Source organism: Rhynchophorus ferrugineus, unplaced genomic scaffold, assembly GCF_030347505.1.
Source record: "Rhynchophorus ferrugineus isolate W39M unplaced genomic scaffold, kcgeb_rfMv2 rfM1, whole genome shotgun sequence".
NCBI lineage: Eukaryota > Metazoa > Arthropoda > Insecta > Coleoptera > Curculionidae > Rhynchophorus > Rhynchophorus ferrugineus.
This window is the reverse complement of record NW_027472580.1, coordinates 60621445-60635599: the sequence shown is the minus strand read 5'-3', so window position 1 is coordinate 60635599 and position 14155 is coordinate 60621445. Positions and strand designations below refer to the sequence as shown.

At 30.0% G+C, this 14155-nt stretch overlaps 4 protein-coding genes across 8 annotated transcripts; 1 reads left to right on the top strand and 3 right to left on the bottom strand.

Annotated features, from left to right (window-relative positions):
* The first annotated feature begins 1967 nt into the window (after window positions 1-1967).
* Window positions 1968-3026, top strand: LOC143196149 (cyclin-dependent kinase 2-associated protein 1). The gene is made up of 2 exons (XM_076403817.1): window positions 1968-2260; window positions 2320-3026. Exons 1-2 carry the CDS (start codon window positions 2104-2106, stop codon window positions 2490-2492), a joined length of 330 nt encoding a protein of 109 aa, XP_076259932.1. The 5' UTR covers window positions 1968-2103; the 3' UTR covers window positions 2493-3026.
* Window positions 3012-3584, bottom strand: LOC143196068 (protein C10). Its single transcript, XM_076403695.1, has one exon. The coding sequence runs from the start codon at window positions 3472-3474 to the stop codon at window positions 3097-3099; it is 378 nt and encodes a 125-aa protein (XP_076259810.1). The 5' UTR covers window positions 3475-3584; the 3' UTR covers window positions 3012-3096.
* A 328-nt stretch (window positions 3585-3912) lies between these two features.
* On the bottom strand, window positions 3913-5443 carry LOC143195937 (histone H3.3A). Of its 2 annotated transcripts, none has more exons than XM_076403505.1 (3): window positions 5330-5443; window positions 4675-4969; window positions 3913-4396 (listed from the first exon to the last, which is right to left on the bottom strand). In XM_076403505.1, exons 2-3 carry the CDS (start codon window positions 4954-4956, stop codon window positions 4268-4270), a joined length of 411 nt encoding a protein of 136 aa, XP_076259620.1. In that variant the 5' UTR covers window positions 4957-4969; window positions 5330-5443; the 3' UTR covers window positions 3913-4267. The 2 variants fall into 2 exon arrangements, with proteins under 2 accessions (XP_076259620.1, XP_076259700.1); XM_076403585.1 differs by lacking the exon at window positions 5330-5443 and adding an exon at window positions 5110-5165.
* Window positions 5444-6686: 1243 nt separating this feature from the next.
* unk (RING finger protein unk) lies at window positions 6687-14101 on the bottom strand. 4 transcript variants are annotated; one of them, XM_076399124.1, is made up of 10 exons: window positions 13918-14101; window positions 13605-13814; window positions 12748-13170; window positions 12489-12691; window positions 12309-12430; window positions 12063-12249; window positions 11904-12008; window positions 11520-11651; window positions 11181-11466; window positions 6687-9191 (listed from the first exon to the last, which is right to left on the bottom strand). In XM_076399124.1, exons 1-10 carry the CDS (start codon window positions 13974-13976, stop codon window positions 8720-8722), a joined length of 2199 nt encoding a protein of 732 aa, XP_076255239.1. In that variant the 5' UTR covers window positions 13977-14101; the 3' UTR covers window positions 6687-8719. The 4 variants fall into 4 exon arrangements, with proteins under 4 accessions (XP_076255239.1, XP_076255161.1, XP_076255320.1 ...); XM_076399046.1 differs by having other exon boundaries at window positions 12309-12433; window positions 13918-14100; XM_076399205.1 differs by lacking the exon at window positions 11520-11651 and having other exon boundaries at window positions 12309-12433.
* Between the last annotated feature and the right edge of the window lie 54 nt (window positions 14102-14155).

Below are 14155 nucleotides of genomic sequence, written 5' to 3'. Positions count from 1 at the left end.
ATTCGTAAACCGCTCTTATCGGCACCTTCACCCAAATATTATAAACATTTGTAAACACCGGAAAGCGTCTTGCACGCCAGAGACCACTTCCATAAAATCGCCCCAGCTCTCCAGCAACCGAGGAATCACCTGACGATAGCCTGGATAACACAGAACTTACACCCATAGAGTGTCTGCAAAAATAAAAGGCAGACCCAAAGAATGAAGTAACAAAACTTCAAATACACCTCAACAAGCAAGAAGACGAACTCACCGTAATGCGGATGTTGTTACAAAGCCTTTACCAAACCCACCTCGGCCCAGCCAGTACATCGCGAGGAAGGAATTCGCTTATTTGTAGCAAACTCAAGCGACTTCCACATACCAACAAGGCTCCTCGAAGACACGAAATATTCGTTTCATTCCTTCTACCCACCTTCTAAAGGGCAATCCGGGTCCGTTACACATCCACATACGTTACACTCTGAGGAACGTTGTGGATGAAGTTAAAGAATACCTTATTTGCAAAGGCTTCCACCCAAAATCCATTCATAGGTGGAAAGTCAAATAAGGCGAAGATCTTCCTATAATACAGGTCGTTGTACCTAACGAAGAAAGGCATATTGTTAATCTACCAAAATAAGTCTGTCGATTGTGAAAGTCGAACTCCAGGGACACTCCAGAATTGCGGACTCCAGTAGAACTCTAGAAGTCGAACTCCAGGGAGACAACAGCCAGCCTGTGCAGTGCTACAACTGCCAGTTGTCTGGCTAGTCCTCGTCCTACTCTCGTTGCAGAGTGTCTCCTCAGTGTGTCAAATGCACTGGACACCATCATACCCATTCATGCACCAAGGTACCCGAAGATCCATCCAAGTGCAGCAATTATGGAGTCTCACGCCATAACCCAACCCCTGCCCCATTCAGCCGTTCATTAAACCCATCGGCTGGTCGCAAAATTTAACGGTACACCCTAGTAACGGTCCTCTTAGACCTAATCAAAACCTTTAACAAGATATGGCACGAGGGCTTAGTGGCTAAATGCACTCATTTGGGTCTACCCGATGACCTAACCGCTCCTATCAAATAATTTCTGTCAATACGATCGTTCCAGATGAATATCGACGCAGAAGTTCCACAAGGTTTCCCCCTGGCGCCAGCTTTATTTAATCTTTTCCTTTCAGATATCCCTAGGAGACCACAAGTTGACTCAGCTTTTTATGCACACGACACTTTGCTTCTTCAAGAGAAACAACGCATATCCGTTCAGTGGTTACCTTTCTTTAGGTTGCAAATCAACCCACAAAAAACCACATCTCATGTATATATAATACAAACATAACAAATACTTATTGCTGGGCATATTGTGGAACTACTAAGAGTAATAAAAAATATTGAGCATAGTGACTATACTTGGGCCAATATCTGAAAAACGTATTCAGTAATGAATGAAATTAATGCCTTAAATTTAATGAATAAACCTTTATATCTAAAGCAATGTTACGCCTAAACTACTTGTACTTGGAAAGCTTGTTACCCTCGATTAATCGATTCTCAGAATCGATAAATATACGAATAAAATCGGAATGGAGAATCGATTATTTAGGAAATTTTTCCATCCTTATTTAAAATACCAAATGTATTATAAGTATCAGTATGCAACACTGCATTCGAATTTAATTATTATACAAATATTTAAAAGATTTGTAAAAAAAGAGTAAAACAAATAAAATAATAGAAAGTAAAATCAGTTAGAGAAATTATTTTGCAGTATTATTCTTTAACAATATTTCACCGCAATCATATATAAATAGAGAGCGAGTGAGCACCAAACTATTAGCATAATTTTATAAATAGACTACAGATTAAAATAGCTATTAAAACTTTGCCACAGATTAGTAAAATAATATTTGTCCAAATATTATATTTTGATATAGATTGAGATGAATGCATTATTTACGATTTAGTTTAGTTTCGTTATGTTAGCGATTTATTTAAACTTTATTATTAACAACGTATTTTACACAAAACTATTGTTATTTTACTATCATTAGTATTTTATAGTTAAATATCGTTTCTATTTCTAAAATAATACGGATTTTACAGTTTCAAAATTATTAATATAATGGATACCGTGGATATTCAAGCAGTCGAATCAAAATTAAGTGATGTTACAGTCACCGCAATCCCTATGTCTTCTAACAAGCCTCAAAATATCATACCTCAAACATCCAATATTTTAAATAACAGTAGTTCCAGTGGTATAACTAGCCCACAAGCTGGTAAGTCATTGAAATACAAACGTAAAGATATCTACTTTATTTTTGCTCTAACTTCATAGGATTATCGAAATATGCTCAGTTGTTAAATGTAATTGAAGAAATGGGAAGAGAAGTTCGTCCAACATATGCTGGCAGTCGTAGTTCTGCAGAAAGACTTAAACGAAATCTTGTATCGGCAAGAATTCTAGTCAGAGAATGCTTAATTGAAACAGAAAAGAGTGCTAGACAGTAAACAAAATCAGATTTTAGTGTGAAAGTAAAATAGTTGAATGATTTTTAGTACAAACTAAATAATTCTATCAATGAAAAATTTTTGAGCATTACCATAATTTCTTTTATTAAATAGAAAATAATGTGATAATTTCCAAATGCTTAAGACAGTTCACAGTACAAACAATTTAATTGTTAGGGTAATCTCTTATGATATTTTTAATACTAAAAAGTCATAAAACATTCAAAAAGTGAAACATTCTGTTACCTGTTTTTAAAAACTATTATTTCTTGGAGATATATATACCTAAACAAAATATAAAGTCTATATGATTCTTCAAATGTTTCCATTTGTTTGGAGTAGTTTTTTTATTGATTATTTTTTGGAAACAATATATTTTTATAATAAATACTTCCATATCTGTAATCAAACTTATTAAGTCTCAGGTTTAATGTTCTGAAATAATATATTAATAATTTTGTATACAAATATTGGAAAATATGTATTTTCAGGGTTTAAGATGATGTTTAAAATAAATAATTTTTTATAGAAATATTCCTATGTTTATTTATACTAATTATATCATTCATACAATTTAATCTCAACAAAAAAGGTCCATATATATTTAATTACTACTAGTTCTTTCTTCACTTGATTCATTATTTGTGTGAACTGAAACTGATGGTAAGTAATATGCTTTAATGAGACCGTGCAATCGAGCTATTTCAGCATCTTCTCTTTCTAAGCAACGTATCCTCTGAGAAAATTTAATTATACCTTCTCTTGTCTCTGGATACCCATACTCCTTAATAACATCTATTTGTATCTGCATTACTATGGGAAATATAAATTGCATCATTTTTAACATTTCGTTACCCACGTTATCTCTAGCTTCATCAATTTTTTGTAAATTTTCGGGTAACTGAAGCTGTTCTATAGTTTTTGTTAATATTTCTATAGCTGTTTCCTGAGATAAAGATGGAATTAAATCAGCCTTAGACATCTTTGAAGATTATAATCCAAAAAAGGTTATGTTTACTACGTCCTGTCAAAGAAATATGTCAAAAATGGATACATTTGTCATCCTAACTTAGTTCTTTTTCGATGTTTTATTCCATCCTCAAAATATATACATATATAGAACTCTGTTTTCTATATTTTGAGGTTCTACTTATATCGTCTCTCTTTCTCTAAGCCATATTTAAACGAAAAATGTAAAAATGATTTTTGGTTATTGCTATACTTTAAAATTTAGTTAAAATAGTAGTTACTCAAAATAATAAATGATGGTTAATGTGTTTTATTCTAGAAAAAACTTCATACAAAATAGTCAGCAACCAAACATATGAATCAACATTAGATGAGCTCATCCAATACCAAATTCATTTTACCAAGTAGTTGAAATTCACAATATGGTTCAAAATAATAAGAAAACAACATGTTTATGAATGGAAAATATATTTAAGTTATTAATAACCACAAAACATAGTTTTGGAAAAGTACTACTCTAATAATATTAACGATTAAATGTTAAAATTAAATAATTACATAAATTATAATAAAATGTATTCTCCAAAACAAAAGAAAACACATGATAAGATGCAAAAAGGTGACTCTCACAACAAATCTCTGAAGATGTTATAAAACATAAAAACAATTAGAAATAAATCAAAACTTCTGTATGAACATAAAAAAGAAACTTATTACTTTTATAAAACTGTAATGAACTCAACATTCTATATGAATACGGCAAAAAACACTACAATTAATTTCATACAGCGACACTTATAACTAACTTATGCTCTCTCTCCACGAATTCGACGCGCCAACTGGATGTCTTTCGGCATAATAGTCACACGTTTAGCGTGGATGGCACACAAGTTTGTGTCTTCAAATAAACCAACAAGGTAAGCTTCACTGGCTTCCTACAACAAAAAATAAAAGCTATTAAAAACTGCAATAATAAAGAAGTGGTTATGCAAATCGTAAACAAAATATAATCTAAAATACTTCTAAATAATAAACATTCCTATAGTCAACAATAGAGCTTTAAATCTTACAACCAATTTCTCTTAACATAAAAATACACAAATATCCTCATATGTAATAAGAGAATATGAAGTATATTGCAGCAATCCTACATAATTCAAGTTACTATAAATATATGTCAACTTTACTCGCAATCATAAAACTAGCTACTTACTTGTAGAGCGCCGATAGCAGCAGACTGGAATCGAAGATCAGTTTTGAAATCTTGAGCGATTTCTCGAACGAGGCGCTGGAAAGGCAATTTTCTAATAAGCAATTCAGTAGATTTCTGGTATCTTCTGATTTCTCGGAGAGCTACAGTACCAGGGCGGTAACGATGTGGTTTTTTAACACCGCCAGTTGAAGGAGCAGATTTTCTTGCTGCCTTAGTAGCCAATTGTTTACGAGGAGCTTTACCTCCTGTTGATTTACGAGCTGTTTGCTTAGTACGTGCCATTTTTCAAGATATTCTATTAAAATAAAAAATACAGTTAATTAATTTTGGCGCCAAGAAATTTCCGTCAAAAGAAACTAATGACAGTTTAATAAAAGACAATATTTCAAATAAATTACGAATTTAAGCTTAAATTTAAATTATCTTCAACCTTACATCAACATTTTCAAAGAGACATACGTGCAATAACATATGACTAAGTTAGTAATTCAGAGACAAGATGGCGGACACAAACAACAATGAAAATTCAATATAATAAACTATCCCTATGTTCGCGTAATTAACACTGATTTGGAATAAGTAGACACACAGAATTAGATAAAAATATAAAATTACAACTTTGAAATATATTTTAACTAATAATTTTAAAACTTACCTGAAAATAACTGACGAAAATCACAAGAAACCTACCACAATGTTTACAGCACAAAGGAGAAAGCTGAAGTGACGCTTTGTAACTAAGTTTGATTGGAAGTTCCTGCGATTGAATATATCCTATTGGATAAAATAAAACGCTACGCTATTGGTCCAAATTCCTTATTGAATTATGGAAAAGGCCTCTACAACTTATTTTAATATTTTATTTTATTATATTGATTAAGTATTTTATATTTATTATAGTATTTTATATTCATTATATTATTTTACATATATTATATCATTTTATATTTATTATGTAATTTCAAATTTATTACATTATCTTGTATTTATATTATTATATTATCCATTATATTATTCTATTCATCAATTTTACTAAACATTTACTATAATTATTAATTCTTTTTAATCATTCTAGAAATGTATTTATATATATTAGTTATAATTAGTATAACATACATTTAGTCACTACAATATAATTATCTTAATAAATTCAGTTAATGGTTTCAAGGACCCTAATACATACTATTATTATTTGATAATTAACAGTAATAATATTATTTTTATAATAAAATTTTAATATTCACAATGATTTTTATATTTAAGTAAATGTTTATATAAGAACTTCGGTTTCAGAATAAATTACTTTATTTTCAGTGGTTAGTTAGTGTTTGTAACAGTTATTCACATTGATAATTGTCGTAAACTAAAATAATTAGTCTTATATCATCAGCATGTGTTTAATATTACTTGCAAATTATATAAAATAATACATCAAAATAATTCTTAATTAATGGAATATATTGTTAACACCATAGAAATATCTAAAGTCATAACAATATTTAAAGTTAAGCCCATAAAAATTATTTATGATTCAAATATGTCCAGAATAGAGAAACTCAGCTTATATTTGTTATTAAATTATTAAGTCCATAATGGCTTTTAAACTAAAACAGTAAGCAATGGATAAAGATAATATATACAATAAAATCATGTAATGAATTAAAATATTTATTTGTAAAGGTAAATAAATATAAAATAAGCGAAAGGTACAGTATTATTTCTATCTCCAAACGACACATACAAGATTCTTATATTAAAGAACACTTTATTTAAAAATACTTTCATTTTAAAACTCTATCCACAACTATGTATTGCCAAAATACTCTACATATATTTTAAAGATATAAATTTCAATTACTTTGTACTTAAACAACATTTAAATATGGGAATATATATATATATATTTCAAGCGGAAAGAGATGGTGATAAATGAATTTTGGTCGTATGTCTAATGCATATTATGGATATTCAATTAACAAATATTCAGAAAAAAAAAAATAAAAATACCTAAATTTCAAAGTTCTAATTTAATATTTTTAAATAGATTATAATTATGGTAGCTATTACAATTATTTACTTTAAACAACTATTAAAAATACAATGAGTGTCTAAAAGGATAGATGGATAAATAGAATAAGGATTGTTTTGGCAATAAAATCTAAAAAAACATCATAAGCCAAAAAAACTGATCACATATAGTTTATTGCATTTTTTGCTCATCTTTTTCATCGAATTCTACACACTACACTGTAACTTACAATATATTTCAATTTAATACGAAAATATTTTACTTTCTCTTTCACATGCCATTTTTACAACCACATTTTTCTTCCAGTTTTTTTGACTTAGAAAACAAATTGTTGCTAATATCTATGATGTCTGCGCAACTATAGGCCCACTACTGTATTTTTTAATCATAATTATTATAAAAGCTATAATAGCAACTGACTTATATTCATATACCAGTTTATCAATGACGAACATTAATAATATTCAATTAGCATCTATATTACCACAAATCCTTCTGATACAAACTTTATTTTATCCATAAATATATTTTGAAAATAATACACAGAAATCTTACAATTTAATAGTTATTATTATTATTAAAAAACAAGCATAGGTATGACATAAACAATATGAGTTTTATTTTGATAAACTAGTACTTCTTACGAGGGTTGAAAAATGTCAAATTTTAAATAAGTCATTCACTTTTATCCAAGAAAAATAAAACGGTTTTATAGCTTTAAACATTCCAACGAGATTCCTACTTCAAATTTGAGTTTCAGTAGTTCAATTTAACAATGTAGATTTTCTTATAAGAGTTTTACAGTGGCACTGTCAAATATGGTTTCCTTATTACTAAAATCACACATAACAGTCTTTCTGCGATAAAGGCGCCTCGTTGGAAACAGAATGGGTTACATTAAAAACTATATCACAATCACACCAAAAATACAATTTCTCAGCAAATGACTGGAAAAAAAGACTGGTGCTTTCATTCAACGCTCCCGAATAAGAAAATATATTCAATTTTAAATTTTTTCGTCGTGTATATTTCAAATATCCAAACACTTTCAGATCTGGAATGTAGAAAAAATATAAGGAATGTTAAATGAAACCACCCTTAAACAACAGTCAAATCAGTCAAAAATTTACAACGTATATAGAAAAACACAAAAGCTTTCAGTTCACCTGTATAAACTATAATATTGTCTGTATATCCCATAGTCTTTAATAATTTTTTTCGCAACTAGACTCTGATTAAGAAAAAAATGATAATCGTTAACTTTTGAGTTTAACTATATATTCCTAGCTTCGCTGCACACTTTAAAGTTGGCAAAAAAAAACATCAACTTTGTATCGATTTAGTTTATCTTCATAAAATATTTAGGAAAATAAAAAAAATAAGTTCTAATTCTATTGATATGTTCTGGTGCAGCGCAGAAATTAATTTGAAAAACCTAGCTATGCAATTAAAAATAACCTTATTTAATAATCCACATTAAAAATTGCTTTGATTAGATCAACATCTACCTTAATTTTAATTCTACATATTCATTTGTATCTTGTGGTTTATATTCCTATAATATCTTTAATCTACTTAAGAACAAAGGGCAATAAAAAATTTAAAACTCAGATTTAAAAAAATCATAGATTTTTTAGTCCATCTTTAACATGGATCATTCAACTCAAAATGTAATAATATGACTAACATAATAAAAATTAATTCTGTCACAATTCCTTGGTCTTGAAAAAAGTTTAATCAGTTACTTACATTTAAAGATAAGTAACAAAGACAACTCCAATAATCGTTATAAAAACTCGTTTCTATAGAGGAAAATATAAAGAGATAACATTTTATTTTCTTTGAAATTCTAAATTTGTTAAAAAAATGTAAACAGTTATACTGTTTTTTACCTTATGACATTTGCCTTCTCTAAAAATCACAATGAATCATTTAATACCATCGTTGCATTTGCCTTGCAAATAATCAGAATGATAAATCACAGTACAATTGATTACACACCTAATGTCAAAAAATTCACATATTACTAAGTAAATTATTAGGGGTTTGACAGTAAGGACATTCAGATTGAGTGTTTGCGCAGCTATCGCATAAAACAAAATGATTACAATTTAAAGTTACAGTTCTATTCCTTTCCTCACAAACCATGCATTTTGATGCAGTCTCCCTGTACAACACTTTTTCAATCTCTTCTAAATCCTGTCTAATTTGAGCGTGCAAAGATTTCAAAACGCTAAGAGACAATTTACTTAATTCTGATACATTTGTTATACTACGTATATGAGGACCTCCTTGTAACTGATCATATTCTTGTTTTAGTGTAGAATATTGACTAATAGTCTCTTGTAACTTAGTTTCTAATTGTTTGGTTTTCCTGTTTGCCTCCTCCGATTCTCTTTGCCAGGCATCACAAGCTATTTTTGCTTGTTGGAGACGTTCTTCCCAGTTGTTTAACTGCATTCTAGCCTGAGAGAGTTCATCTCTCAATCTTAAAAAAAATTACAATTAATTACTAATTCTATATAATACATTAATTAACATTTCTAGTTATATTGTACTTCAGTTATATTACTGAAATATTTATTAAGAAAAAATGTTGTGTCTTAGTCAAGTGAAATAGAACAATTTTGTTGAAGTATTATTCACATTTTACAACCTAGCAAGACATACAAAGTGCTCCATTGTTGGAAAATACAAAGAACCACTAGTAAGTAATCCATTAGATATACTAAGAAATCATTGGATATACTAAGTGTTTTGTTTATTAGGAAAAAACTGAACCTAAAATTTATTCCTGTTCACAAGGTACAGATTTCTGTTAAATTTCGTAGTTCTGGATATAAGGCCACCAAAGGCGGACCAAAGTTCCTGTGTTATGGAAAGACATCAAAAACGTTCACGTCTACAGCATTTTCGAAGGTAAAGAACGCAGACAAGCTCATCAGCAACATCAATGAAAACTACTTTCTATCACATAATTGGTTTTATTGAGTGTCATATATTCTTGTTAATGTAGAGTAATCATATATTACCGAAATTGCGTCACACCTTTAAAGCATAGTTTTAATCCTATCCATGCTAAAAATTTAACAGTTAATTTAATTGCGGCATTATATATCATTATTCAGAAAGAAATATATTGAATTCCATAATGTATACAAGTATAAATAATGCTAGTGGATAAAACCGTCACTCAAAATAAAATCATCACTCTTAAAATGGCTCCACAAAACAACAGGCATTGTAAATGCTCTTCTTTAAAACTAATCATAATAATAAAATGTATATTTTATGTTTTTTTACATAAATCATAAGCGTTACCTTCTTTGTTGTTTAAATTATACATCATAATCAAATGCACACTATGATTTTTGTTTTTGTCTGTAAAGGCACCATAACAACACAAGACATTGCACAATCATCAATGAGCAACTAGAGGCTGGCGAAGCACTAGGACCATGCGGACAGAGGGTATAGACGACAGGATTACGACTTTCATCATTTCGGAATTACAACATTCTTGAAAGTATAACTTTGCCTCGTCACAGAACAAACGTAAGTAGTCAATTCACAAATATATTTCTAGTAGCAATTATTGAATGAAGCCTATAGGTACTGTAGCGCATTTGAAAGGTACTATTCCATAGAACATTCAAGATATTAAAGTTAGTGTTATTTGTTTATGCAGTAAAAACCTACTGGGCTTTGAAAAATGGACGCTGCAACAATATTTTAGTAATCCATTGTTCCACGTTTGTTTTTCGCTTTAGTATTTAATTTGTTATATTTAGAACAAATTTTATCTGTAAATTCAGGCAGTTTAGTGGTCTAATTTATTAGCATTTAAAATTATTTATTAGATGTAAGAAGAAAACTTATCTGGGGCGACATAAAATACAAGTAAGGGGAAAAGTACATGCACTTTCACTCTTAACAAGTAAGAACTCTAAATAACAGGAGTGTAAACGCCAAGAACTAGAATATATAGCGACTTTAATTCGTTGGAAGATCCCGATTCTGGCAATAACCAGACAAGAATCAAGATAGACATTAACTTTGAGAAGCATAGCGAATCTCCGTGAATTTGCCGGTGTACATTCTTCATAGATTTAACAAAATAACCATTGGATAGCTATTTGCCTCTCTAAAAATGTTAAGGAACTAAACATAGAACATAAAACAATTTTGAACCATTTACATAAGATTGGATTTCAAAAGAAGCTTGATCATTTTTTTTTAATTTAATTAATTTATTTAATTACCAATCGCAGCTGAAACGAAATACAACTATTTTTAAAGTGACTGGTTACAGATAGTTTTAAAGGGACGGAATTATGGTTTTATCAACATAAAATTCAACATATACAAACATAAAAAGTAAAATTGATTTTCAAACAGAAAAAATACGCTTCCTAATTTTTGTAAATGTTTTATATAAAAAATGAAACAAAATAGACAAATAGTAATATCAATTTACCTCACAACTTCCATACTACTTCCCATACTTGGTGACATGTTGAAACTATTATGGTTACGAGAGCTTGGTGATATGCTTTGAGTTTGAAAATCGAAAAATCCAGAGAAACTATTAATTTTTGATGCGCTGCTACTCAACTGCATTTGTCCATGATTAAGAAAATCCATATGATCTGGATGAGAAAATCTAGTGGTAGAGAGGAATGGTTGCATGGGGCTGCTGTTAGGACTAAAGCCAGTTAAGGCTCTTGAAGCAGAGCTAGGTATATTCACGGGTGCAGAACTTCCTAAAATAAAAAATATTGAAATTATGAATCACTTAATTAAGCATAAATCAAACCTAGTAGACCCGTTGAAGAAACCAGACCTACTGAAAGTGAATTTGAAACAGTTGGGGAATCAGTATCTAATTCGCGATCTAATGCGCCTGTTAAATTTAAATCATCCAAATTGAGTTCATCTAACGCATTTCCTACAAAACATGACACAATTATAATATTACATACTTATTGATGTAATTTCTGTTTCATAACTTTTTCTACTATATGAAAAGTCAATTAATTTATATATTTAGTATTCATCAGAATATTATAATATAAATTGTTTATTAGTAAATAGTAATATACTTATTGCTACAAAACTGTACAATATTTCATTTCATTGGTCATAGATATAAGAATGTTTGTGGGCCACTACTAAATAAAAATATTAAAAAATAACTTACCAACAACACTTTCTACAGTATCATTTCCTGTGCTAAAGAATGAGCCCCCTAAGCTGCTATAGGCATAACATAGTGTCTGCTTCTTTTGTTCTCTTTCTCTGGCATCTAAGAATATTATAATTCAAAGAAAAATTTTATCATAAAATAAAATGTACACACCTAAATTTGGATCATTTTCTATAGCTAATAATTTTGTAGTAAGTTCTAACCCTAATGTAGAAGGATGTCTTTGGAAAGGTAGAGTTTTATGCGTTAATTGTGCACCAGGGGCTTTGTTACTGCTACAGCTATTTGATCCTATTGATGAAGTTGATGATGCTGATTCACTAACTTCACTACTGCCATTCTACAATATAGTTTTAAATAAATATTTATATTACATCACTAATATTAGCATAAATTTACCGAACTCTCACTACTTTTTTCTTTAATCTTTATATCAGAATTAGAAGGGGGAAGAACATTTGATAGTATTTCCCCCAGATTTGTCCCTGATGTATCGCCTGTGTCACGTGAAACTCCCAATTCTTCTACAACAAAATATATATATTTTTTTGGTTTTAATATTTTAAATAAAAACCTCACGTTCTACATGTGCAAATGCACAAAATACACCTCTTGGGCAATAGCCAGATTGTTGCACATCATTACATTTAGTACTTTTATATATTTCTGGATGAAATTGTTGTTCTGTTCTAGTATGGCAATAGGAACACATATCCCCTGCGTCACAATTTCCAGGTTCTCCCCATTCCTCTCCATGTTTTACATTAGGGCAAGGAGTTGATCTATTAAAAAATACATAACCATGGTTTCCTAAATTTTACATATATTGAATAGCTACCTATATTTAAATTTTCTAGGACTCCTCCTCTTATCCTTACTGTTGTGATATTGAGGGCAAGCATAACCCTGTCTGCATAATCTTGGTGGCCTTTTACAAGGTTCTGTTTTATAATTTGATAATACATAATTGGTATCTTGCCATTTAGGATCTTCATTCATTAAATTACGTTCTTTATCTAAAGCATTAGGGCCATTAGAGGAACTGCTTCCATCTGCTTCAGCAGCCTCTATAGCTTGTATTTCCTTTATGTCATAAACTGGGGGTCTATGGTCATGACTACCATGAGCAAATGCACAATGCAGACCATTCTTAACACAATAACCTCTAGAATCCGTGTCATGAACACACATGCATGTTTTATAATATCTTAGGTGATATCTTCTTTCTGTATCTCCAGCAGTTCTATGAAGATAGGGGCAACTAAGAAAAAATAAAATAACTGAACCAAACACTTATTTTTCATATAAATTCAATATATAAATTAACATATTTTTCATTATATTATAAGACATTACGTTATATGTATGTAAGACAATATAAGAATAGTTATCAGAGATCATGGCGGGATTGTTATTGTAATTTTGGAATGTTTTTATTTATGTCAAAAGTTGGGTTATGGCATATCAACAGTTGCCTGAAATGTTTATTGTTTTGAAAAGATAAGATTTTTCTAACAGCGAATTTCTATCCAAGCTTATGTATATATATTTATTAGACTAATTCATGTATATACTACATATATATATATATATATATATATATATATATATATACAAAATACGCCATAAAAATGTCACACCCACCATATATGTTAAAAAAATTGACAGATTCATCTAACCAAAAATTTATCTTACTCGTCTCCATCAGGGCAAATACCAGTTGTTTCATCATATTTGCCGCAATAATTATCTGCACTATAATTAAAGGTACCATCCCTGCGTCTAACAGGCCGTCGACGTCTTTGGTTCATAAAATGCCAGTGAAAACAAGTGAACGGACGATGCTGTGTACATTTGTGTTGAAGGAATAGCGGGCATTGCTCGACACGAAATTCTTTCAAATACCTAGAAAACAACGACACATTCCATCATGAAATACGTATATAATTGTACAGAACCGAATAGAGAATGCGTCACAGCTCGAAAAATGCACTAAAAATACACTTACGAGTAATGATTTGGTTTTTCTGTCTGAGCTGTCAACAAAGGTTTGGACTCTGACGGCATCTTGTAATCACTGACACGCAACGAATCCGCGCAGGGCACGCTCACAAATTGCGAATCGCCGTCGAGAAATGAGGTCACGTGGACAGAGATGTAATTTCAAGGACGTTGTTGTTTTGAAGAAAAAATCCTGCACCTACATTTTTTAACCCTTTATTTTGGCTCTTTTTAATAAAAGTAGG

Bases quoted from the DNA above. Each gene is read 5' to 3' on its own strand.
- LOC143196149 (XM_076403817.1), top strand. From the start codon at position 2,104: ATGGATACCGTGGATATTCAAGCAGTCGAATCAAAATTAAGTGATGTT. The intron at 2,261-2,319 runs GTAAGTCATTGA...CTAACTTCATAG, and splicing joins TATAACTAGCCCACAAGCTG to GATTATCGAAATATGCTCAG.
- LOC143196068 (XM_076403695.1), bottom strand. From the start codon at position 3,474: ATGTCTAAGGCTGATTTAATTCCATCTTTATCTCAGGAAACAGCTATA.
- LOC143195937 (XM_076403505.1), bottom strand. From the start codon at position 4,956: ATGGCACGTACTAAGCAAACAGCTCGTAAATCAACAGGAGGTAAAGCT. The intron at 4,397-4,674 runs GTAAGTAGCTAG...TTTTTGTTGTAG, and splicing joins CTGCTATCGGCGCTCTACAA to GAAGCCAGTGAAGCTTACCT.
- unk (XM_076399046.1), bottom strand. From the start codon at position 13,976: ATGCCGTCAGAGTCCAAACCTTTGTTGACAGCTCAGACAGAAAAACCA. The intron at 13,171-13,604 runs GTAAGATAAATT...ATTTTTTCTTAG, and splicing joins ATTTGCCCTGATGGAGACGA to TTGCCCCTATCTTCATAGAA. The intron at 9,192-11,180 runs GTAAATTGATAT...ATTTTTTTTAAG, and splicing joins AGTAGTATGGAAGTTGTGAG to ATTGAGAGATGAACTCTCTC.